General features: G+C 41.4%; 1 protein-coding gene across 1 annotated transcript in view; it reads right to left on the bottom strand.

Moving 5' to 3' along the window:
* Positions 1 to 26,094, bottom strand: part of dpep2 (dipeptidase 2) — a 43,972-nt gene extending 17,878 nt beyond the window's left edge. Inside the window, exons 1-6 of the mRNA XM_073069961.1 lie at positions 25,871 to 26,094; positions 24,915 to 25,100; positions 22,046 to 22,172; positions 15,605 to 15,734; positions 15,363 to 15,504; positions 11,198 to 11,267 (exon numbers count right to left, since the gene is read on the bottom strand). Coding sequence (XP_072926062.1) covers positions 11,198 to 11,267; positions 15,363 to 15,504; positions 15,605 to 15,734; positions 22,046 to 22,172; positions 24,915 to 25,048 — 603 coding nt within the window. The 5' untranslated portion in view covers positions 25,049 to 25,100; positions 25,871 to 26,094. The remainder of the gene's footprint in view (positions 1 to 11,197; positions 11,268 to 15,362; positions 15,505 to 15,604; positions 15,735 to 22,045; positions 22,173 to 24,914; positions 25,101 to 25,870) is intronic.
* Positions 26,095 to 27,238: the final 1,144 nt, after the last annotated feature.

Genomic DNA, 27,238 nt, shown 5'->3' with positions numbered 1-27,238 from the left:
ATTGGCAGCATTGGAATGGCAGGAGGAATAGAGTTTTTTCTACATCTCTCAGTATCATTATTAGTTCATTAAAAGTATAACTGAAATGCAACCAATCTCCCAAACACAACTAGTCTGAGACCAAAAGGAATTGACCTCGTTTAAGAGCTAATTGTACCATAAACTTAATCAATTTTTGGAAAGGATGGCTACTTCCACACAAGTTCAGAGGTCAGAGAGTACTGGCCTGGGTGAGGACTTAAAAACAATTTGCTGAAATTACGGTTACTTCCTTCGGAGTCTCTTTGAAAATATACAACAATCCAACCAAACCATAGTCCGTGGCTGCTCAGAGTGAGAAAGAGCACGACTGGCACTGGGAGCTTTACGGTTCGGAACAGAGAAGCTCAGTATAAACAGCAGAAGATAGACACGGTCTCTCAACTACCCAGCTGGCTGCCTCTGCAAGCACCTTCTGACCCACCAGTGGCAGAGTCTCAGGGGCCACAAAACTGGAGTGAAAGCAGCTCATCTTCTATTCCAATGCAGGGGGAAGACTTTCCTGACACAAATACTTTAAGATGATTTTTATTGTAGTCAAGATGAATGCTCCTCAGAAAATTGTTTCTATTTTAATAGCACTTAATAAAGCCTTCCTGCCGAAGGGTTTCGGCCCAAGACATTGACTGTACTCTTTTCCTACTGAGTTCCTCCAGCATTTTGTTTTGGGGGGGCCTGGATTTCCAACATCTGCAGATTTTCATTCGTTAATAAAGCCTTCCATCATTTGTTATTCAAGCTGATTCAGCCTAGCCTTCTTTTCAAGTGAATACCATTTTATTTGCCTGTTGTATAACACAGGACAGTACAGTACAGCACAGCACAGGAACAGGACTCTATGATGCCAGCACCAAACACGAAGCCAAATTAAATGGAATCTCTTCTGCCCGTACATGATACATATCCTTTCATTCCTTGCATATTGTGTCTATTTAAAAGCCTCTTAAATGCCACTGTTGTATCTGCATCTCATGGTTCTCCAATTAGGAGCACTTTTGACCACTGGAAATTCTGAAAAAACAAATTTCTTGAAACTCTATTTTGTTTAGGTTATAACCTTTATTTTAGGCTCTGGAATGAAGACCAGATCTTGGCATTGATCATCCTTTAAGAGAACTTTTATCTTTTACGGCATTTTGCAGAGTTTTCATGGATGAGTATTATTACCACCATACCATCAACTGAATTTAACTTAAAATGAAATGACAAAGATTTCAAAGTCAATCCTGCAAATAAAAACCATGCCCTTTGTTAAATTTGTTTAAACTCATTTTTAAATACAGTCAGAATATATTTTTGAGACAAATTTTCCTCAGTGTGTCAATATATTCTATGGCTAAACAATGAAATGTTTATTAATTAGACTGTTGGAATTTTAACCCTTTTTGACAGAATGCAAATTTTTGCATCAAAGCACTTGACTCCAGCAAATGAGTTCAGGCCCATATTACTTTATTTCCCATCAAAATATGCACTGCAATGGTAATAGTTTCAATATTGAGAAACAATGGTTTTAGTTTAACATTAACTCTGACAAAACATCTGTCCATCTAGAAGTAACACTTAAAAATAAAATCACATCCTCGTAGTCTGCACTATTTATCAAAATTCCTTATGAGAACTTTGTTAAAAACATCCACGTGAAACATGAACATAGGCAGCCCAGCTAAACGAGGCATTGTCTAATCTTGTTTTAAAAAAAACAATAATGCTAACAAAACATCTGCCTACTCCTCCCCAACTCTGGAATAAGCAGCAGTTCATGATTCAAACAGATTATAGAGATCATTATTTTTCAACAGTCCATAGGAGAGAACACTTTTTTTTTTAAACACTGACAAAACATTTACTCAACCCTCTACACACTTTTTTAAATCAGTCAGACTTATAAAACATCCACATAAATCTCAACAACTCTGAAAAACGCAACACTTGAAATTGAAAGTACTTTTTTATAGTCTCCATCAGTGCAGCCTCAGGAAGACAGAGGTCACTCTGTTCCTGTTGCTGGCCCACTGGGGTTTCTGGCCGGGTATTCCCTGCTATAAAACTTTGTACTGCCTGTCTTTTCTTATCAGCAGCCCTTCTGTTACTTTAATTAACTCTCCACCATCATCTCTTCTGTCTCTGTTTGTGCTTTGGTAACTATGAGATGATCTCAAGTTTTCCTGCCTCCCTTCTTTTCTTGTATCTCTCTCTTTCAAGGTACTGCTGATATTTCACTGGGTCTTCTTTAATTGTATCTCTGTATTTTTTGATTGGTCTGCTGATGATTTTGACAACACCACTAGTTGTGTGATGTTAAAGATGGGATGGTAATGATATTTCTCACTTTTTAACAAAACAGTTGGCTAACTCAACTGAATAGCTAGCTTGCAAATGCAAGTTAAATATACAGAAACAAAGTGAAGTTATTCATTTCTCAACACTCAAATAGTAACTGATTTGGTAATGCCACATAATAAACATACTCTCTGATCAGGAGGTACCAATCTTTAAATCACTCACATTTTGACATCAAAATGTCAGTCTTCTGCCATGACAACTACATGCTCCCCTGTCACTTCTCATTTCCATGGCAACCACATAAGCAGTTGTTTGAAAAATCCTGAAATGTGTTGCATGTTGGTAATGACAGAAGTGTTGGGGACTGCGGTTCTTCGTCAGAAAAAAATGTACAAATTGTATAAATAATAACACACATGAATTTTACATGTGTTTTGAAAGCTCTTTTGAGAAAATATAAACGAAACATTTCATGACTTTGGTACTTATTTTACTTCATTTTGAAGACAGTCTGGGTAGGGAAATTCTGGCACATTCAAGATTTTAACTCACTTCAAAATTCAGAAAATATTGTTTATGAAGCATACTGAAAAAGGTTTAGAGTTGCTATTGCATAAATTTTAAAACAACAGTAACTGTTCTTGTAAAAGCTATTTTTTTCTTGAAAATCTATCCCAGGGACAGAAAAGTTACCCTAATTAAAAAATCATCCTTCAGCACTACCCCAGCAGCCAGCTCCAAGAATCTTTTACTCTCCATGTAAAAAACTGACTTCACTAATCTCCTTTAAACTTTCCCCCACTCACCTTAAATGCATGTACAAAAGCTGGAGGAACTCAGCAGGTTGGGCAGCATCCGTTGAAACGAGCAGTCAATGTTTCGGGCCAAGACCCTTCATCAGGACTAAAGAACCTTAAATGCATGTCGTCAAGTACTGTACTTGACATTTCCACCCTGTGTGAGAGATTCTGACTGTCTACCCTATATATCTTCCATAATTTTATAAACTTGTCAAAAAGTTTTACATTCATGTTGTTGAAAACATATCTTTTACTACATTGTACATTAAGTACAAAAGATATCATCTGTGCATTTAGCTGTAGTCGGATAGTGAGTTAAATTTTTCACTCTTTGTGCTGTTACAAACTGTGCAGTAAATGTAGATTGCTTATAATAGATAATGAATTAAGCTGAGAACTGAAAAATAACATTGCATTATCAACCATTCATCTTGATGCAAGTAGATATTTACCATAACTGATCTTATTGCTAGAAGCTAAAGAAAAGCCAATCAGGACAGATATTTATTGAATGCAGTAGAAGCAAATTCTGGAAACTGGGCCCAACAGACATCACTGAGTCAACTGTCTATTTTATGCATACAATCACTGAGGGATTTTTAACCTGATATTTCTTATGCAGGATCAATTCATCTTTCGATGTCACATTCATGGGAAATGCAAGTTACTGTTGCAACTCTTCTCTCAGCTCCTCCATTTCCCAATTTCAGTAATTATGAATCATTCTGAGTTTCAAATACAAAAGGTGGGGCAAAGGAAAATAATTCAAAATTGGAAATTCTGAGTCAGTACCAAGTATATTTTTGACAATTGCTATCTCTATGGACATTCTGAGTTGACAGACATCAGGAAATGACTTTATGAGGACTAAAACTTATGTGATATATTCTATTGTAAAAAGGTAATTAATTCTAAAAGCTTTACTGAACTCATCAAAATCACTGGGCATTCATAGCTTCTACATAAAAGGAACAGTGTAAATCAACCTTGGTTGGTTCAGGAATACCTTAAAGAGAATAACTAAATTATAAACAGAAGGGGAAGGAAAAAACTGGAACAATCAATATTTTAAATCTATTCCAAGAACACAATCAGTAAAATGGAAGTAAAATATTATCTCAGTTACAAAGTAATGTCTTGAGGCTTGGAGATTACAGTTAAAATGGAGCAACTTTGCTTTAGGTGGAAAAAAAAACTACTTAGCGACATTAAACCTTCCATGGTTGTTAACAGTACAGGAAACAAACATGATGCATGAGCTGCTAACAATACACAATGGAAGTCGAAATGAGGAAGGTAGCATTCAATACTACATTATTGCTTAAAACATTATTGCTGTTGGGCATTCGCGAGAATGAACAAGCCATGAAAATGGTTTGTTAGGAGCCAAAAAAAATGCCTAACACTTATTGAGATAATACAGTCGTTCTTGTGCTCTGACAAGAGAAAATGTACAGATGCTGGAAAGCCAAGGCACGCATAGCAAATGCTGGAGGCATTCAACAGGCCAGGCAACATTGATGGAAAAGAGTGAACAGTTGACACTTTGGGCCGAGACCCTTCATCAGGACTGGAAAAAAAAGATGAGAAGTTAGATCAAGAAGTCTAACTTCTTGATCTAGAAGTTCAAGAACGTCTAGGGTTAGAAGTTCTAACCCTAGAACTTCTATCCAAGGTTAGATATCTGGAGGGTAGGGGAAGAAGAAAAGCTGGTAGGCGATAGGTGAAACAAGGAGTGGGGGAAGGGTGAAGTAAAGGTCCGGAATGCTGATAGGTGAAAGAGATAGTGGTCTGGAGAAGGAGGAATCTGATAGGAGAAGGTAGAAGACCGTGAAAGAAAGGAAAGGGGGAGGAGTACCAGAGGGAGGTGGAGGGGGGGCAATAATCAGAAGTTCAAGAAATCAATATTCAGGCTGGAGGCTACTCAGAAGGAATACAATGTGTTGCTCCTCCAACCTGAGTATGGCCTCGTCACAGCAGTAGAGGAGGCCATGCACTGACATGTCGGAATGGGAATGGGAAGTAGAATGGAAGTGGATGGCTAGAGGGAAATCCTGCTTCTTCTGGTGGACGGAGCGTAAGTGCTTGGCGAAGCCGTCTCTCAATCTATGTCGGCTCTCACCAATATACAGGAGGCCGCACCGGAAGCACCGCATACAGTGGATGACCCCAACAGACGCACAGGCGAAGTGTCGACTCACCTGGAAGGACTGTTGGAGCCCTGAATGGTAGTGAGGGAGGGGGTGGAGGGGCAGGTTTGGCACTTGTTCTGCTTGCATATATTTTTTTCTACTTACAAAATCTAGGCTAGATGACATTTAATAAAATTGTAGAGCACAGGATGATGGGCTGGTTCATATTTCTGGTTTATACTCAGTCTTCCTTCGCCAGTCAGAATGTCTGCTGCCGCCATTATCCTTACCAAACAACACACTCTTGTGAAGACCCTTTCTGCTTTGGCACTGCTGGTAGCTTTCCTCACTCATGCATCTTTGGCACTGCTGGCAGCTTTCCTCGCCCATGCATCTATACTGAATCTCCTCCTGCCACAAAAGGCAGCTTGGTCTTCTCAATGAAAGAGAGAAACCATACATGACATGGCTGACAATGATGTGTACCAGTGTGAACAGTTCATCTTGATACTTAGGTTTGTGTTGAACGTGGGGTCACGAAGCCATCGAGCACCGCAGTCAAGTTATGCTGAATTGCTATTCTGCCAGGTCCCAGCATTCCATATCTGAACCATATCCCTGATACCCCTCCCATCCACTTCTCTTAACTATCGCACCCACCACTTCTGCTGGCACCTGAGTGAAGGAACTCTTGCCTTTTACCTATTAACTCTAGGTCTAACCTCAGCGGAAAAAATCCTGCTTGCATTTCTCCTACCCCTCAAAATTTTGTATACCTCTATCAAATCTTGCCTCCTTCTCCTACTCTTCGGGGAATAAAGTTTCAATCTATTCAACCTTTTCCTATAACTCAGTTCCTCAAGTCTTGGCAATGTTCTTGTAAATCTTATTGATATCTTTCCTGTAGGTAAATGAGCAGAACTGCACACAATATTTCAAATTTGACCTCAACAATGATTTGAACGACTTCAACATAACATCCCAACTCCTGCACTCAGTATTCTGATTTATAAAGCCAATGTGCCAAATGGTCTCTTCACGATCCTATCTACCTGTAACACCACTTACAAGGAATTATGGATCTGTATTCTCCGATCCCCCTGTTCTATCACGCTCCTCAGTGCCCTATTGTTCAATGTGAATGACCTACCCTGCTTTGTCCTTCTAAAGTGTAACACCTCACAAATGTCTGCATTAAATTCCATCTGCAATTTTTCAGCCCATTGTTTCTGCTAGTCCAGATCCCACTGCAAGTTTTGATGATCTTCCCTGCTGTCCACTATACCCCCAATCCTTGTGTCATCTGCAAATTTGCTGATCAGTTTGCCACATTATCATCCACATCATCAATATAGATGCCCATGAACAACAGGCCCAGCACCAATCCCTCCAGTCAGAGGGGCAACCACCTACGACCGACTCTGGCTTGTCCTGCTAAGTGAATATTGAATCCAATTTGTATGTCAACCTTCTGGACCAACCTTCCACAAGGGACTTTGTCAAAGACCTTGGTAATGTCCATGTGGACAATGTCCACTGCCTTTCCTTCATCTACTTTCCTGTAAGCTCCTTGAAAAACTATAAAATAGGTTAGACATGACTTAAAGCCATGCATAAAGCCATTGTTTCTAATCATGCCCTGTCTATTCAAATACTTACTGTATATATCCTTTTCCCCTCAGAATACCTACCTTGCAGTCCTCTGTTAGGTCACTAGCTTTCCGCAAGGCCTGCGAAGGTACCTCGTCAGGCACTGGGGACTTACCCACCCTATTTTGCCTCAAGACTGCATGCACCTCATCTTCTGTAATCGGATGTGGCCCCTGACTCCCCTACTGCTTTGCCTCAGTTTTATCGACTCAGTCTCCATCTCCTGAGTGAATACAGATTCAAAAAGTCCATTTGAGATCTCCCTCATCTCTTTCAGCTCCTTGCATAGATGACTAAGCTGATCTTCAAGAGGACCATTTTTGCCCCTTGCTATTCCTTTTGCTCTTAATATATCTGTAAAAGCCCTTGCCTTCTTTAAGACCTCCTGATTTCCCTCTTAAATGTTCTCTTGCATTTCTTATGCTCCTCAAGTACCTCATTTGTTCCTGCCTGCCTATACCTGTTCTGCACCATCTCCTCCAAACCAGGGCCTCAATATCCCACAAAAGCCAAGGTTCCCTAAACCTGTTAGCCTTACCTTTTATTCTTACTAGAGCATATAATCTTTGTACTCGCAAAATTTCACTTTGAAGAGCCTCCCACATCCCTTTCCCAGAAAACAACCTAACCCATCCTCACCTCCATCACCTCCTGATGCCATCAAAACTGGCCTTGCTCCAACTCAGAATCTAAATCTGAGGACTAGTTGTATCCTTCCCCATTACCTCCTTAACATAGTATCAGTAATGCACGTGATTTGACAATATATCACACCAGTGGCTTCTTCGCTCCAGGCTAGAAGTACAAATTTAGTTTAATTTTAGCACAAACATTTACGGAAGAAAGTTGAATCTTCTCCTTAATAATCTCAACACTTTGCCAAATAAGGTATCTTAGATTATAATACAGAACTGATCTCTGTTTAAGTCAAAACAAAACTGTAAACAATATTGTATTATTAGCATTTGTCATTATTATTTTAGTAACCATGTTTTTTCTACTATCATAATTGTATGTGCTAATGCGTTGTTCACTGTGTGTGACTGTTGGTACTGTGTATTGAACCCTGGCTCCACAGAAATGCGATTTTGTTTGGCTCTATTACTGTGTGTGGTTGAATGACCATTAAACTTGATCAAACTCTAATTCATTTAAATTCCAGTATCTCTAACTTTATTACAAGTATTTCAACATGCTTCAAATACTGGCTGAGAACTAACATAAAATATCGTATATTTATATTGGCTTGCTGCTTTCAGTGCTACATAGTGAATAATCGGAAAGAAACAAGAAGATTGCATTTACAAAGTGGAACACGTAAACACCACTCTTTCTGGGACAATCTTCCAAAGCAGGAAATTGGACCTGGTGGTTCAGGTCATCGTACGTACCAGCCGTCACCCTTCGGAGCACCTACAGAGTTTTCAGGAAAAGGTTGCTTACGCTATCAGTGGGGGGAGGCAAGACTTCGGTTTCACTGAAATTATTGGTCACTGCAACATGGCAGTTTTAATGTGGTGCTCAATTCTTGTGAAGAATCGACCGATGAAGGAAAGCCTTCAGTAAAAGTAGGACTGGCATCTCTACTTCCTAGTTACACCGTTTTCACACAAGGTGTAAGTGGAATAGAAGAAAAAGAAGGGGTAATAAAGTTGCTACAGAGACACTTACACATAAGAGGGTAAAATATATAGGAAAATTCATCAACTAAATCTCTATTGATTGAACTAATGAACAATCATTGGGGGGTGGGGAGAGAGCGGGAGAGAGGGGGGGAGAGAGAGGGGGAGAGAGGGGGGAAGAGAGGGGGGAGAGAGAGGGGGGAGAGAGAGGGGGAGAGAGAGGGGGAGAGAGAGGGGGGAGAGAGAGGGGGGAGAGAGAGGGGGGAGAGAGAGGGGGGAGAGAGAGGGGGGAGAGAGAGGGGGAGAGAGAGGGGGAGAGAGAGGGGGAGAGAGAGGGGGAGAGAGAGGGGGAGAGAGAGGGGGGAGAGGGAGGGGGAGAGAGAGGGGGAGAGAGGGGGGGAAGAGAGGGGGGGAAGAGAGGGGGGGAAGAGAGGGGGGAGAGAGAGGGGAAGAGAGTGGGGGGAGAGAGAGGGGAAGAGAGTGGGGGGAGAGAGAGGGGGGAGAGAGTGGGGGGAGAGAGTGGGGGGAGAGAGTGGGGGGAGAGAGTGGGGGGAGAGAGTGGGGGGAGAGAGTGGGGGGAGAGAGTGGGGGGAGAGAGAGGGGGAGAGAGAGGGGGAGAGAGAGGGGGAGAGAGAGGGGGGAGAGAGGGGGGAGAGAGGGGGGAGAGAGGGGGGAGAGAGGGGGGAGAGAGGGGGGAGAGAGAGAAGAAAAAGAATGGGGAACTATTGATTAGTTAGCCTGACATCAGTTAAAGGAACTTCTAGAATCTATTAGAAATGAAGTAACAATGGTACATCTAGTGTTGAACAGTTAATGGGAGGAGAAGGGTTCAAAAGCAACACCACCCTCATGATTGCCAAGAGCCAGCTACACACTCGGGTGGAACACTTGTAAGTGTGTTTAACTAGGTGATCTATCTGTACTTACTTCTGGGAGTTACTTCAGGAGAATCTTTCTGTGGCCACCTCCTACCAGCTTCTCTTCATCATGGACATAGGAGCTGTGACATTTACCTTGTACCATGCAGGGAGTCTTCAAGCAGAGTAAATGGCTGATTTAATATGCTGAGTCCACTGTTTGTGTAATTTTCAGCCATTCAAGGAATGAGTTATGAATGAGTACAACAGAAAGATTTGGAATATTAATGCGCATCATCATGATAGATGGTTCTTGTATATTTTGGCTCCAATCAGAGTGTTTCTTGTTTTCATAACCAAATGTACTGAAAGCTAATGAATGTAAACAGACAGTATTTCTGTATAATTACAAAGTGGCTGTCCAGGATTTTATATCGATGATGAATGAAGTTAAAGTTTAAGTGTCTCTTGATTGAGAATGATAACTTTGCTTACAAGAACTAACCAAACTCAGAGCACAAGAACCATCAGTGTAAAGAGTAAACAGTAGATGTTTTGGGCCGAGACCCTTCACCAGGACTGGCAAAAAAAGCTGAGAAGTTAGATAGAGTAGATGAGGGAAAGTGGGGAGGGGTGGAAGATGTACAAGGACTGGAGAAGGGGGAAGGGGGTTTTTCCATAAGAACTTGAAGTAAAAACAGACAACACACAAATGTAAAACTTATAGGAATTAAATAAATTTCAATCCATCTGTTTAATCAGAGTAAAGATCATTCCAATCACTCTCCCCTTCAACTGTGTTCATTTCTTTACAATTCATTGTTTACAACTATCACACTGTGTTTACAGTGGTTAAATATAAATGTTTTCAACATAATTCTTTTAAATGCCCAATGCATTGCCAGCACCTGCCTACCAGGCATCAAGGCCAAAAAGATGCTAGAAAAGGGCCACTAACATCACGAAGGATTCCCCCCCCCCCCCCAATGGACTGTTTGTCCTACCCCATCAGGAGGAGATGATGTAGCATCCACCAGGACCTACAGACTCAAAAACAGTTACTTTCCCCAAGCAGTACAGCTGACCAGCACCTCTACCCACCGACCACCCCTCCACACCACCACTACGGTATCATTTCCTATCAGTCACTTTACGTACAGACACTCCTGTGCCTAGTGTCTCTTTATGGACATACAATCAATGTAAAGCTCTCTTAAGTATTTACATTTATTGCATTTTTTAATTATTGTGTTTTATTTGTGCTGCACTGAATCCAAAGAAACAATTATTACATTCTCCTATACATTTGTGTACTGGAAATGAATTTTGTATCTTGAACTTTGAATCTAATATTAATTCAGCACCCTCTGACTGTAGAGCTCTAAAACAAAGAACTGGATCTCATAATATCTCTGCATGGGCCTTTTCTCCCCCCTGCCCCAAACTACACAACCTCAAGGGTATTCAAAGCTTCACTGTAACTCAGATACATCGTAATCAACATCATTTGGCTGCCTTTCTCCAAAATGTGTCTAATGTATAGATTTCCTTACAAGAGCGTGGCATTGGAGAATATACACAGCGTAATCCATCTAGTTTTATAACTGCCAGGAATGGGAAATCCCTCCCTCTGGCATACCATCATTACTGCTTGATACAGAATGCAGTATATATTGTGACACTTACAAAATGGGGATACGGGAATTAACACGGGCTGCTCACTCGGGGGAGGGGGGGGAATATATAGTAGTGAAATCATCTCTGCTCAAGAATGCCAGAACATGAACATCTATTCAAAACATAAATCTTACCTGACCAAACTGTGTTAAATTCGTGTTTATGTCATAAATGTTAGCACGACTAATTACTGCACTTTTCGCCCTGAAAAAGTAAATATTGTGCTTTAAATTCAGACTAAAAGATAACATCTAAAATACAGTCAACACCATGAAAGATTTCTGCACATTTCTAAAATAACTTATGTAATATGGTGATCTGTCTATCTAGCATTACATGCATGAAGTCATAACAATATATTCTAAGGCATTTCAAGCATACTAAAGAGAGGGAGCTCCACCTTCATTTCCAAGATTAATTCTGATTTCTCAATGAAAATACACATTGTATTTATTCCTAAATCACTGTTCCATTGAGTTAAGATCAGATTTCAGATAACAAGCATCAAAATCTTTAATGCCCTCCATGGTTATGGTCAGATATGTGTGAAGTTAAAGAGGCAGACATCTTGTGTGAAGTTAAAGAGGGAGACATTTGCAGCTATGTTGTCTTTCTGCTTCTTGCAACCAATTAAGCCAAACTGTAATTTCTTAGATTTGTGCATAAACACCCACATTTCCCCCTTTATCATCCAAACCCACTCCCTCACCCCTTTGGCTCTTCGCATATCAACCTCATTGGCCAACGTCTCAGTCACTCATCATAGAAGCTTCTCTGGAAGCTGGGCTCCCACTTTCTCCTTGTATTTCTGAGAAGTCTCATGGGACATTTCTCTACATTGAAATGGCAGTCATTATTAGAAGCTATCAATGGTTTGGACAGCATCCAGGAAGAGTAAAGGAGTTGGCAAATATCCTCCATAAGAAATGGAAAAATGAAATAACAAACATGTTTATTCTTTACAGAGGAAGGTGAAGAGAAGATAAGGGGTCTCTGTGATAGGGTGCAGACCAAGCTTGTCAAGGTAAAAATTACAATAATTAGAATGAGGAAAAGGGAAAAAAAGAGAAAATTGATAGGGAGAAGAACAACCACTTTTTTTTATTTTAAGTTGCACTATTTGTCTTATTTTGCACATTGGTTGTCAGTCTTTATGTATAGTTTTTCATAAATTCTATTGAATTTCTTTACCTTCCTGTAAATTCTGCAAGAAAATGAATCTCAAGGTGACTTTGATAATAAATTTACTTTGACATCGACATCTGTGGAGAGAGGGAGAGAGGAAGAAAACAGAAGTGGCTTCAACATTAAAGCTTAAGAGCTGCAATGTGCCCAGATGGAAGATGAAGAGTTGCGTTGGTCACTGGTGGAGTAATGTTCGAGACCATGAGCAAAGAGGAAAGTGTGGAAATGCTATAGAGAACTGAAGTGATAGGACAACTAGAAGCTCAGAGTCACCCTTGCAGGTGTTCTTCCAAAAGTGTAGAAGTAATATTTGAGGTTGATGACCAGGCTAGCTGGAAGGTGACAGGTGAAGCCAGCTGGGTGGGATACGTCAAGGGCTGAAGGAGGAGGAAGCTGATAGGAGAGGAGAGTAGACCAAAGGAAAAAGGGAAGGAAGAGGGGACCCAGAGGGAGTGATAGGCAGGAGAGAAGAGGTAAAAGGTCAGAGTCAGGAATAGAAGAGGGAAGGGTGAGGCAACAGGTTTTTTTTAAATTGGAAGGAGAAATCGATATTCATGCCATTCAGTTGAAGAGTGTCAGACAGAATATAAGGTGCTACACCCCTGCCCTGTGGGTGGTCTCTTCTTGGCACAAGAGGAGGCAGTGGACTGACACGTTGATGTGGGAATAGGAATCAGAACTAAAATGTTTGGCCACCGGGAGGTCCCCCTTGTGGCAGATGGCGCAAAGATGCTCGTCGGACTGGTCCCCCAGTTCATGACAGGACTCGCCAATGCAGAGGAGGCCACATCCGCAGCACCAGACACAACAGGTGACCCGAGCAGATTTAGAGGTGAAGTGGTACCTCATCTAGAAGGACTGTTTGGGGCCCTGAATGAAGGCAAGGGAGGAGGTGGTTGGGCAGATGTAGCACTCTGCAGGGATAAGTGCTGGAAGGGATACAACTGAGGAGAGACAAATGGACCAGGGAATTGTGAAGGGAGTGATCCCTATGGAAAACCGGGGGGGGGAGGTAAAGATGTTTAGTGGTAGGGTCCCTTTAAAGATGGCAGAAGTTGTGAAGGATAATGTGTTGCATGTGGAGGCCAATGAGGCAGTAGTTAAGGACAAGAGGAACTCTATCACTATTTAAGAGGCGGCAAGATAGGTTGAGCACAGATGTACAGAAAATGGAGGAGATGCAGGTGAGGTCAGCATAAATAGCGGCGGGAAAGAAACCTCACTCTTTAAACGGAAAGCCACATCCTGAAAACAGACATGGCAGAGGTGAAGAAACTGAGAAAAGGGAACAGCATTTTTACAGGAGACAGGGTGGGAAGAGCAGCAGTCAAGATGACTGTGGGAAACAGTAGGTTTATAAAAGATGTCTAACAGTTTGTCTCCAGAGATGGAGACAGAGAGATTGAGAAAAAGGAGGGAGGTATCAGAGATTATGCAAAGCTTAGTGCTCTGGTTGGTCGAACTACTGACCCAAATATAATCATTGTCTGTTGTAATTTAATTGACGTGAAACATTAACTCTTTCGCTTTCACCATTGAAGATCGGTCCTCTTTATTTTGGTTCTATTCTGATTTCAAGCAGCCACTGTTTTTGTTTAGATGTAGCACAGTAGTTTGATTGGCAACTTTAATATGGAGCGTGTGGGAGAGGATTTGTTTTTGCAGTTAATGAGCTGATCAGTTTTGTGCTTTATAAACCAGAATGAAAAGAATGTAAGAAACTGGCAAATTTGTCCATATTTGGCATAGCCTTGGTGACATATCTAGCAAGATTACGTCACTGTTACACTCAGCCTCACAGCCACTTAATACAGTGACTTACCAATATGCATGAAACACCATTTGTTAATTAAAAGGAATTTATCTCGCTAAGTATGGAGATTTTATGAGGTTGGAATAAATTGTCAGTCTTTACCTTTAGGAACATCAGCAGAATTTTTTTCTCTATTAACATTATTTTTATGGTCAGGATGCCATTTTGAAGTACAAATAAGATTTTTATTCAGGCCAAAGCCAAGTACCAATCCAGCAGACAGTGTGCCTCCTTCATCAGATTTCTGAAAGGTCCATGAAAAATACCTCCCTATTTCATTTTTTTTTGGGTGGGGCACTAATTTATTTATTTATTGTAATTTACTATAAAGTGATTTTATATCTTTGCACTGGTGCCAAAAAACTACAAAATTCACATTACATAAGTAGGTAGTAATAAATTTCATTCACTTTCAACCTCAGTGCAAGAGAAAACAACCACCTTATGATTCTAGGTGACTTTCTTTGGGGAGAAGTACCTATACTTAAAAAGAATGATTGGACCCTTGGGTAGAGGTACAGGACAAGGTTTGTTTAATTTCCATTAATGTGTGAAAAGTAAATTAGGCAGCAAATCAATCCCCTTTTAGAGGTAACAGGCTTCCACGTATCCTCATCATTTGCCCGTACCTCGGGCACCAACCAGCATAGCTGGGATCTGACTGCAGTCCTAAATTCACTAAATGCTGATGAGAAATTTCACACAAATATTTAATTTCACTAATCCACTCTTAATCAGGAAGAACATCCAGTACACACCCTCCGAACAAGCAATAATATTTTATTGATTTTTGGAATACGAGTTAGAATAAACAGTTCATTCGTTGCCAGGCTCCAGAATTAGATAGCTAAATTTTATGGATTAATAGAGGCAGTTTAAGTAAATGGGATAAGACTGTGATAACTTTGGAGACTATATAACTACCTCTAATTATCTACTGGTCATGGTTGAATTTAATCATGACTTAATATCACCAAGTTTGTTTCATGGGTTATACCAGATACAGGGCAGTTGCTCCCTTTCTTCCACATTAAAATGATAAACTAGCTAAACTAACAGTAATATTTATTTAAATAAACTTTCAAATAAATGTAAATGAATTCACATTCATTATGAATCAAGATATCTTTGGTTGAGGTTGCTCCACCTCCACCTCCCAACTCCTGTAAGCTATCACATGTAATTCTGAGAGTGCACAATTCTGAGACAGGATTACAATAGCACAGCTCCAAATCCTCACACTGATATTCTTTAGACTCAGAAAACTTATCACTCTTCCCATAAATATTTTGCATATTTACCAGGGCGTGTGACAATTGTGGGTCAAGGACATTGAACGTACTCCAAGTTCATAAAACATTCTTAAGGTTGCCAAACTGCTGTCTATTGAGTGTCCTCCTTCAACGCTGATTAGACAGGCTATCTTTTCAGTGTTGTTCAAGGCTAGATTAAATCAAATGAATAAGCTGTCATCGATACTCTTCATTATTTGCATATATTCAGAAACGTTAAAGAACCACGTTGACATGATCCTAAAGGGTACCTCCTGAAGATGTGACCAATTCAAACTCTGGATACTTCCTACACATCCGTTTGATGACATCAATTTGTTCCAGGGTTAAGCGAACTGCATCCTTATTCTGGGAGGAGCATAGTACATATGCAGACCACAACTGTAAAGGAACAGGATGCCGCATTGTAATTATTTTATATACTGCATGAATGCTGTTCAGAATTAACAATTATCAAGCAACAGAAAAGTGGAACATATTTTTCAACTGTGTGCAAAAGAAAGCTCACTGTAAAAGAAGAAACATAGAAAAACCTACAGCACAATACCGGCCCTTCGGCCCACAAAGCTGTGCCGAACATGTCCCTACCTTAGAACTACCTAGGCTTTAACAATAGCCCTCTATTTTTCTAAGCTCCATGTAGCCATCCAGGAATCTCTTAAAAGACCCTATCATTTCCGCCTCCACCACCGCCGCCGGCAGCCCATTCCACGCACTCATCACTCTCTGAGTAAAAGACTTACCTCTGACATCTCCTCTGTACCTACTTCCAAGCACCTTAAAACTGTGCCCTCTCATGCTAGCCATTTCAGCCCTGGGGAAAAGCCTCTGACTATCCACACGATCAATACCTCTCATTATCTTGTACACCTCTATCAAGTCACCTCTCATTCTCTGTCACTCCAAGGAGAAAAGGCCGAGTTCACTCAACCTATTCTCATAAGGCATGTTCCCAATCCAGGCAACATCCTTGTAAATCTCCTCTGCACCCTTTCTATGACTTCCACATCCTTCCTATAGTGAGGCAACCAGAGCTGAGCACAATCCTCCAAGTGGGGTCTGACCAGGATCCTATATAGCTGCAACATTACCCCTCAGCTCTTAAACTCAATCCCAGGATTGATGAAGGCCAATGCACAGTATGACTTCTTAACCACAGAGTCAACCTGCATAGCAGCTTTAAGTGTCCTATGGACTCGGACCCCAAGATCCCTCTGATCCTCCACACTGCCAAGAGTCTTACTATTAATACTATATTCTGCCATCATATTTGACCTACCAAAATGAACTACTTCACACTTATCTGGGTTGAACTCCATCTGCCACTTCTCCGTCCAGTTCTGCATCCTATCGATGTTCCACTGTAACCTCTGACAGCCCTCCACACTATCCACAACAACCCCCAACCTTTGTGTCATCAGCAAATTTACTAACCCATCCCTCCACTTCCTCATCCAGGTCATTTATAAAAATCACAAAGAGTAGGGGTCCCAGAACAGATCCCTGAGGCACACCACTGGTCACCGGCCTCCCTGCAGAATATGACCCATCTACAACCACTCTTTGCCTTCTGTGGGCAAGCCAGTTCTGGATCCCACAAAGCAATGTCCCCTTGGATCCCATGCCTCCTTATTTTCTCAATAAGCCTTGCATGGGGTACTTTATCAAACGCTTTGCTAAAATCCATATACACTATATCTACGGCTTTACCTTCATCAATGTGCTTTGTCACATCCTCAAAACATTCAATCAGGCTCGTAAGGAATGACCTGCCTTTGAAAAAGCCATGCTGACTATTCCTAATCATATTATGCCTCTCCAAATGTTCATAAATCCTGCCTCTCAGGATCTTCTCCATCAATTTACCAACCACTTAAGACTCACTGGCCTATAGTTCCCTGGGATATCCCTACTCCCTTTCTTGAATAAGGGAACACCATCCGCAAAACTCCAATCCTCCAGAACCTCTCTCGTCCTCATTGAAGAAGCAAAGATCATTGCCAGAGGCTCAGCAATCTCCTCCCTCGCTTCCAACGGTAGCCAGGGGTACATCCCGTCCGGTCCCGGTGACTTATCCAATTTGATGCTTTCCAAAAGCTCCAGCACATCCCCTTTCTTAATATCTACATTCTTAAACTTTTCAGTCCACTGCTAGTCATCCCTACAATCACCAAGATCCTTTTCCGTAGTGAATACTGAAGCAAAGTATTCATGAAGTACCTCAAGTGATTCAGACTAATATGAATAATTGACTTGAATATAAGCTGATTAAACATCTAAATATGTCTGGGTATTTTGTCTCATGCTATCCACACCAAGGTCTTTCCCACTCTCATAGGATTGCCAGGTGATGTGAAATATGGTCAGGAGCAACCTTTAACTCTCCCCTACATCCTCTCTCCTTTCCGTATCAAAGGCACTACAAATCTTTCAGTAAAGCTCAAGGTGGATACTAAAAACAAACACTTCTGGAGTCCTGCTGAAGGGTCTTGGTCAGAAACATCGACTGTACTTTTCTCATAGATGCTGCCTGGCCTACTGAGTTCCTCCAGCATTTTATGTGTGTTACTTCTGGATAAAACTTCTGCTTTGGGATCAGATGGGAAATTACACCAAAACTGTGCTTGATGATGTGCTAGCTTAAGATATTGAATAACTCAGTCGCATAATCAGATACAAAAAAAATCCCAAGAGTCAGTACAAAGAGGCAGCATAACTTAATAAACTTCTAATTCCTTTCAAGATGCATTTCATAGTGTATTTAAGGATGGGAAACTTTGTGCTGCTGAACATGGGTACGACATAAAAATTAAGGATTTTTATAAATGGTGTCCAGACCTTTGCCTATGAATAACTGAATTTAAAGTGATGACTTAAAAACAAAAATATGCTGAAAGACTTACTGTGTTCAGTTTCTTTATAAATTGTCAAAAAAATAGTAATCATTTGCACCTTCACAGCTCATGAACACTTGTCGGGTAAATCATGCTAAATATTATATTGCTCAGGGCATTAATGCATGCAAGGAAATCCAGCAGTGTTTGCAATGTGAGCTAACTGAGAAGGTATGCTTCTGATCATATTTCACATCACCTGGCAGATAACGATCATTTGCTGTCAGCTCGGTTCTTTTTGAGTTCAACTCTACCTAAATTACTGTCATAAATGCAAAAGCATACAGCTGTCAGCTGCAAAAGCTGTCAGCAGCATACAGGACTTTTCCTGAACATCATAGTGTCTGGTCCAATGTACTGTTTCCAGATGGGGGTAATAGTGGCTACCTTCCTTGGGGGAATAGCATCTCTGGAGAAATAAAAATGATTAACATGCATGCAGGGAGAATTTGCTGAAAGGCAGAGGAAGAGGGGAGAAGGAAGAGAGGAGGGGAGAAGGAAGAGAGGTGGGAAGAAGAGGTCTCTCAGTCAGAGTCTACATCCACAGAAAGTTCTGAGATCGCTTCTGCTGCCTCACCCTTGACGAGGAAAAGTATGCCGGTAATTCAATGCGGAAATATTCAGTGAAAATTGCCAACTGCTGTGATCAAATTATAACCTCCAAGCAGAGCAAGGACAACATTCCCCATGGCTCTCAAAAAACCAGCTTTTGTATACCAGGCTTCTTATAGACTGTGGCTAGAGGTGTTTGCAACATCTCACAACTTGCAGCCCACTGTTACAGGAGGAGGGCTATTTATTTCTTCTGTTCAAAGAGGAGTCAATACTTCCTTCCCCATTGCAAAGGGACAAGCAGGCAGATTCATGTGTGAGCTTGCCATGTCTACAGGTTTCCCCCACAGCAGGCATACAACATGTCAATTCTGGTCCATATTGGAACCGAGGAACTTACTTCCTCAACATCCAGTTGCCATCTTGTCACTCTGGCAAACCAAATGGCAAGAGCTATCTCATAACAACTTGCACTCAAGTAGGCATCAGTCTTTCAGGGAGAATCACACTATTAAGTTACTGTCGATCACAGGCATGCTGAAACATTGCTTCACGACTGAGGCCGCACTGGAGTCCTGCAACAACTGGATGATGGAAGACAGCCCTCGAGTAGAATCCCTGGAAGCAACACAGTCTCACAGTCAGCACCAGTCTTTCGAGCAAAAGCCCTCCAACAGTACTGTTGGTAGGGAGTTAGAGGATTTAGAACCAATCACATTGAATGACTAACAATATATTTCTAAATCACGATGATATGCCCTCCCCTGTCGTCGATCCCTTGTAATAAAATGATTCCAGGGTCAATTAATTTTCCATGAAGGTCAATTGGGAAGTGCAGCTAGCTTTAAGCAGTTCAAACTTACTATTGTTACCATGCTACAGAGCTGTGGGCAATGGATCATACTGCCTGTACTCATTCTGTAGGTTAACAAAAAGGCCCATTTTCAAATGGCAGAGAAATTGGGTGTTGCTATAATTCCCATGACATTCCTTTTACCCAAACATAAAAAAATCATTCATGAAGTATGAATATCAAGTTCTTCTTCACCTTTGTCCATATGCTTACACTCCAAACTCAATACAGTGGATTCCAGTTAATAGGAACACATCGGGACCGGTACATTTTGGCCCAATGAAGCAACTACCCCAATGAGCTGAAGTTTTGTGAAAATAGTTAGCAAGGTATAAAACAGATACACTACCTTTTAAATGGGTAACAAATGATATATTTAAATGAAATACAGAACAAATTAGAACACTGCCACATCTACTACAGTACTATAGAACTGTGTATTAGTTCCTAGTAGTCAGAGATGGAAGAATTAATCCAGTGCATGCTGCCGTGTTCTTCCTACTGACTGTAAATGAACAAAATAAGCACAGACACCTAGTGCAGATAATGGGCTGCCTTCATACAATGCTTTTAATGACTGCATCCTCCAAATCTTCATTTCCATTGTAATATTCAAGAAGATTGACAATACCTTCATAGTGCCTAACTTGTTGATCTAGTGAAATTGTTTCATTTTCACTCTTGGCTGTTTCTGGTATCTCCAAGCCTGAATGTTTGACACTGCAGTGAGCAAAAAATTCTGAATTGTCTTACTGCTTATTACTCGTCAACTATCATTAACAAAAATCTCTGCTGTTTGAACACAAGCACATACAAGCGACGCTATTTAAAAACTGGTCACTCTAACACAGAGTAGCAAGCAGTGTTGTGCCTAACAGTCACGTAAGTGCATATGACTAATGCTAGTTAGAATCTGATCGATAACAGTCTCTTGCCCCAACTAAACAGCATGGTGATTCAAGTAAACAAAGGGAATGCCGGCTATTTTCTAAATTAGTTTTTGCTCTTTAGGAGTTGTCCCAAATAAGCATCTATCCCAATTAACCAATGGCCCCGTTAAACAGAATCCACCGTACATTGTGCCAGGATTGTGTTCATTTTAATCAACCCATAGCTGTAAGCTATCATATCAAACCAAAGCACCTTCTCATTTCAAAATGATCGAGGTAACATTTATTGTGAATATTCACTATACTTTCCTGGTCATTTCAACTGGAGCGGCATGGTAGTGTATTAGCACAACACATTACAGTACAGTCGGCCCTCCTTATCCGCGAGGGATTGGCTCCGGGACCCCCCGCAGATACCAAAATTCGCGGATGCTCAAGTCCCTTATTTAACATGTATCAGTGCAGGAGTCTTTAGGACCCAGCGGAACCCCGGACTTTATTTAACATGTCGCCGTGTGGTGGACATTAGGACCTGGCGGCACAGCTCTGAGTCCGCAGTGTTTCTGTTCACAAAAATAATCACGATCACAATTGAAAGTAAGGTGGAAGTAATAAAGCGATTGGAAAGAGGTGAAACGTCATCGGTCATTGGAAAAGCATTAGGCTACAGTCAGTCAACAATTCGAACAATTTTAATGGAGAATGTGAAAGGCCCTGCCCCGATGAAAGCTACAATTATTACTAAGCAACGCAGTGGTTAAATTATTGAAATACGTATGTTTCTTAAGTGTTTTATATGCATAGAAAGGTAAAATATGTACTATATACTAAGAAAAACTTTTGACTAACTGACGCTAAATAATATCCGGTGTACCGGTTCCGACTTCAAATCCGACTTAAAGACGGACTCAGGAATGGAACTCATTCATAACCCAGGGACTGCCTGTACTTTTAAGTCATTTCTAGATTACTTGTAATACCTAATACAATATAAATGCTATGTAAATAGTTGTTATACTGTATTGTTTAGGGAATAATGACAAGAAAAAATAGTCTGTACATGCTCAAGCAACGAGCGCTGGAGAGAGAACTTCCGGGTTTTTCCGATCCGTGGTTGGTTGAATCCGCGCATGCGGAATCCGCAGATAAGGAGGGCCGACTGTACCGGTAACCAGGGTTCAAATCCCACAGCTGTCTGTAAGGAGTTTGTATGTTCTCCCAGTGACTGTGTGGGTTTCCTCTGGGTGCTCTGGTTTCCTCCCACAGTCCAAAGACGTACCAATTGGTAGGTTCATTGGTTATTGTAAATTGTCCTGTGATTAGGCTAGGATTAAATCAGAGTTCGCTGGGCGGCGCGACTCAAAGGGCTAGACAGGCCTATACTGCGCTGTAGCCCCATAAATAAATAAATTCTTCCATTAATTTGCAGAAAAGTCTGCCAGGCTACTCTTGGAGGAAGCAACGGGAAAAGGAACAGCGGGAAAGAAAACTGAGAAAACATACCTGAGCTCCCACATTTCCTTCTTTCAATTTGTTAATGTTTGTTCGGGTCTTGTTCAGAGTATTCAGATCAACTGCAGTCAGGTTGTTGTTAAAGTACTTTCTTAGCTGGAGTGCTAAATCATTGTGGCTATGGACAATAACAAATGATAGTCAGCACATTTGAAGTGCCACCTTGGGTATTTTAATCACCTTGATTCTAGCTTAACCACATTAATTGCCACTATTTTGTCACCATCAACTCTTGTTATGGCAATCAATTATTTCTTAAACGATATTTTATTTTATCTCTGTGATATTATACAGATGGCGATCTCATCCATTAACTTTCGCTGTTCTCGCCTGGTTCCACATAATCTCCTATCTACTCGTCTAACTATATGGAATCCCTGATCACCACTGTACTCCTCTTCTCCCCCCTCCCTTTCTGAGCCACAGACTCAGACTCATGACCCGGCCGCCGTGGCTTCCTGCAGTAGGTTGTCTTCCCCCAACAGTATCCAAAGTGAAATACTTACTATTGAGGGGAATGACACAACAGTATTCTGCACTGGCTACCTACTCCCTTTCCTTTTCCCGCCTGTAATCTCAGAACAAGCCTCCTGTAACTTAGGGGTGACGACCTCCCTGTAGCTCCTACTCACTTTCTCATTCTCCCATATGAGCCAGAGGTCATACAGTTCCTTACCACGGTCTCTAAGGAGCACTTCATACAAATGTAGTTTTCAGGAAAACTGGAGGACTCCTAAAGTTACCACATCTCACACCATTAACTCTAGACCCACCTTCACCATACTGGCTATGTACTATAAGACAAAGATAAATACTTAGAGTCTCCACCTGTTCTCGCTTAAGCCTGTTGAGCCAAAGACTGACCACTCTAACTGTCCACTCCTACAATGGCTGCTCCATTTACACCTTATTGGTTATTTCTATGAGCCCCAAACACCTCCTCCTTCTTAGTATCAACATACCCTAGAACATAGATCATCTACATCCCCCGATCTTATCATTGTTCTAGTCTTTTAAGGTATCACAGTAGCATAGTGGTTAGCACAACACTATCGTAGTTTGGGGCATTGCAGCTCGGAGCCATCTGTAATGAGTCTGTATATCCTCTCTGTGACTGCATGGTTCCCTCCCATAGTTCAATGACATATCAGTTAGTAGATTAACTGGCCATTGTAAATAGTCCTCTGATTAGGCTGGGGTTGCTGGGCAGTGCGGCACATTGGCCTAGAAGGGCCTGTTCTGCTCGCTATCTCTAAATAAATAAATAAACACAGTGGATTCTGGTTAATTGGGCCATTGGTTAATCAGGGCAGTTGCTTATTTGGGACAAATCTTAAAGAACAAAAACTAATCAAGAAAACTGCAGGGATTACCTTCATCTATTTGGGACACAATGTCACTTAACTGGGCAGGAACAGGTTGCCGAGAAGGTTCTAACTAGCATCAGTCACGTGCACTTTGCAGCCCCTAGATTCTATCTATGTCATTTTAAAATATTGTCAGTTGTGTGTGCTTGTATTCAAAAAGCAGTGATTTTTGTCACTGATAGTTGGTGAGAAATTAGCAGCAAGACAATTTCAAACTGTTAGCTCACTGCGGTTTCAAACACTGAGGCTTGGAGAGGTCAGAAACGGCCAGGAGTGAAAATTAAATGATTTCACTCCTTCAACAAGTTAGAAACTACAAAAGAGTTTGGAGTTACAAATAATCATCTTGCATGTTAAAATGAAGATTTGGAGGATGAAATCATTCACAGCATTGTATGAAGGCAGTCCATTATCTGCAGCACACACAAAATGCTGGAGGAACTCAGCAGGCCAGGCAACGTTAATGGAATAGAATAAACAGTCAAAGTTTCATGCCGAAACCCTTCATCAGGACTGGAAAGAAAGATAAGTTTGAGCAACCCCTACCTTCTTGCTCTAACTTCTCATCTTTTTTTTCCAGTCCTGATGAAGGGACTCTGTCCGAAACATCGACTGTACTCTTTTCCATAGATGCTGCCTAGCCTGCTGAGTTCCTCCAGCATTGTGTGTGGGTTGCTTGGATTTCCGGCATCTGCAGATTTTCTCATCTTAGTCCATTATCTGCACTAGGTGTCTGCGCTGATTTTGTCCATTGCGCCCACTGGATGAATTCCTCTGTCAATAACTATCAAGAATACGTACTAATACTGTAGTCATTGTGGTAGTGTTCTAATTTGTCCTGAATTTCATTAAAATACATAATTTGTTAATCAGTTAACTGGTAGTCTGCTTTTTTTATATCCTTTTAAACTTTTGAAAATTGGGGCAGCTGCTTAGTTAGGCCAAAATGTACTGGTTCCATTCAGTCCCAATTATCCAGAATCCACTGTGAATTATTACACACTCTTTGGCAGATACAAATGCAAATTCTTCCCCCTCTGGCTCCAGGCATAAATTCCATTCTTAATACTTGAGTGGACCTAACCCCTTGCTTTCGCTACATATATTAAATGCTTTGGCTACATATATTAAATGCTTTGGGATGCCCCTTCATTCTACTTAACACTGGCATTTTCATGATTCTTTTTAACCATGCTAATTCCTTGTTCTTTCCTCCCTTTTCATACATTCATGAGGGGCCCTGTTCCTGTTCAGCTTCTTGAATATTTCATGTACTTCCTTTTTCTATTTGACTAAATTTACAAAATTCCTTGTCATCTTTGTCTTTCACCCTCACAGGAAGATGCTGGTCCTTAACTCTGAGGGTGTATTCTCCTAGTTCAATCCCTTTGCACAGCGCCTTTCCAATTTTTTTTTCACCTTTCACCTCTGAATATTAACAGAGGTCTAGTCAGAACATTGGCAAAGGAGGTTAGGTGCAATGGACAACATACCCATCAATCAGTGGTGCTGCTCTCATTATTTCTTTCACACGTTCCTTTTCTGACCTCTCTGTTGTGGACACTGGTCTGGTGGACAGTAGCAAAAGTAGACATAAATTTGGATGAAATAATGTCCAGAAAGCCATGGTGTTGATGGAAGTCCCTTATCTTGGCACTACCTCTTTAAATCCAAGTTGTCTGTTAAAACGAAGGCAAAAACAAGTGTAAAATAATATGGCTCGCTCCTTCAGTGAGACTGACCGTGTTTCACAAAATAATGCATCTAAAGAATAGATGGCAACATGCTGAAATTCCACCAGAACTTCTCTGAACTACCTCTGAGAAGTCCGCTTCCACACGAAAAAACTTAAAAAGTGAAAGACGCGCTTTGTACATGTTCAGCTCTTATAGCAACCGGGGTTATTTTAAGTGCAGCCGCTGTTGCAATTGAAACAGTGGGCACATAATTTGTAACAAATTCACCCTACACCGGAGTCAATAGTGAGGTAATAACTGACAGGTTGGGGATGCTGTAACACCTTACACGTTTTCTCTATTTGAAACATGGTCAGGGGATTGTTTCGGGTCTGCCAGAGACCGCAAGTAGGGCTTAGTTTTTAAGGTTTCTTTCAAAGGACGGTGAAGTCCGATTGAACCAGGACTAGCCGGGAGTGACAGCCTAGATTTCGTGCTGCTGTCTGCGGAGTATGTCTTGAAAAGTCACTGCCTTCTGGCTGGGAGGCAAGAGTGGCAGTGAATTGTCACAGTTTGCACCGGACTTTACAGTCGGCATCATCACTAGTTTTGCTCCGAAGTTAAGAACAGTTTGCGCTAACACGGCGACGAGGGATCAAGGCAACGCTGATCCGAGGCACTTCCCAACTTCCATCGGACAGATTGAAAGTCCTCCCACGAACTCGGGACCCCGGCCGGCAGGAATGGGGTGTAGCCCAAACTGCCTCACGTACCTGTGCCATTAACCTAGTCCTCTGCAACTCCGAGTCTCCGCTACCTTCGGCCCGAGACTCTCCGGGGACTCTACCTCTCCTTCCGCCGAGCCCCGCCGACTCGGTCAGTATCTCCAAACCCCAGCCAAGGACCTGCCGGAGGGAGAGACCTCCCACAATCCAATTGCCTGACCGCAACAATCGCCTAAGAGCGGCTAGTGTTCCGGGAACGTGCTGAGCGTTTATCAGTGCAAGAGTTAGAGTCGAAGGAAGTTGTGGGCGGTAGGGTAGATGAAGGCGGCAAGATACCTTTCGGAAAGAATTTGAATGTGAAAGCGTAAACCAATTATTTGCTTAAATAATCAATTTATCTTCGAAAGCAAAGTTAGGTTGCCACTGTAGGATAACAAAAGGTGCTAGGGAGTGGGTACAGAGGCGATGTCAGGGGTAAGTTTTTTTACGTAGAGAGTGGTGAGTGTGTGGAATGGGCTGCCAGCAAAGTGGAAACGATAGGGTCTTTTAAGAGACTGCTGGATAGGTACATGGAGCTTAGAAAAAATAAAGGGCTATGGGTAACCCTAGGTAATTTCTAAAGCAAGTACATGTTCGGCACAGCATTGTGGGCCGAAGGGCCTGTATTGTGCTGTAGGTGTTCTATGTTTCTAACAACGCAGTTTTTATTTGTCCAAGCAACAGACACAAAATGCTGGAGGAACTCAGCAGGCCATCCAGCATCTGTGGGAAAGAGTAAAGTCGGTGTTTCGGTCAGAGATCCCTCATCGGATGAAACGTTGACAGTTTACTTTTTCCACAGATGCTGCCTGGCCTCCTGAATTCCTCCAGCATTTTGTGGGTGTTGCTTGGATTTCCAGCATCTGCAGTTTTTCTAGTGTTTCGATCCCCCCCCCCCTCCATTGATAATGCATCCTAATTATCTGGCACACATAAATTAGCATAAATTTATGAAGCAGTTTATGAAGGTTGGATAGATCAGAATTTGATTTATTGTCACTGAAGTATGGTATGAAATGAACTGTCTGCAGCAACAGTGCATTGTGAAACATTACCATCAGTCACAAAAATGAATAAATAGTTTAAAAGAGGAATAATCTAGAATTGTGCATTGACTTTTCAGAAATCTCTCCTGCATCATCCTTTCTATTGAAAACTAACTTGGATCTGTCTGTTCCTATATTTTTTTAAAAAACCTGATGCTGGAGATGGAGAAACCCATCTGGTCAATCAGCTTCTGGGGAGAAAGATAGACATCAAACGTTTCAGATGATGGGATTGAAAGTGTGCTAGGTAGATAGCCAATGTAAAGAGGTGAAGGAGAGGGGTAGGCAAGAGCTGGCAAACTATAGGTGGATTCATGAGAGGAGGGACCTG

The sequence above is a fragment of the Hemitrygon akajei genome, chromosome 17 (genome assembly GCF_048418815.1).
Source record: "Hemitrygon akajei chromosome 17, sHemAka1.3, whole genome shotgun sequence".
Taxonomy (NCBI): domain Eukaryota; kingdom Metazoa; phylum Chordata; class Chondrichthyes; order Myliobatiformes; family Dasyatidae; genus Hemitrygon; species Hemitrygon akajei.
The sequence above is the reverse complement of the archived record's forward strand: the minus strand, read 5'-3'. Positions and strand labels throughout refer to the sequence as shown.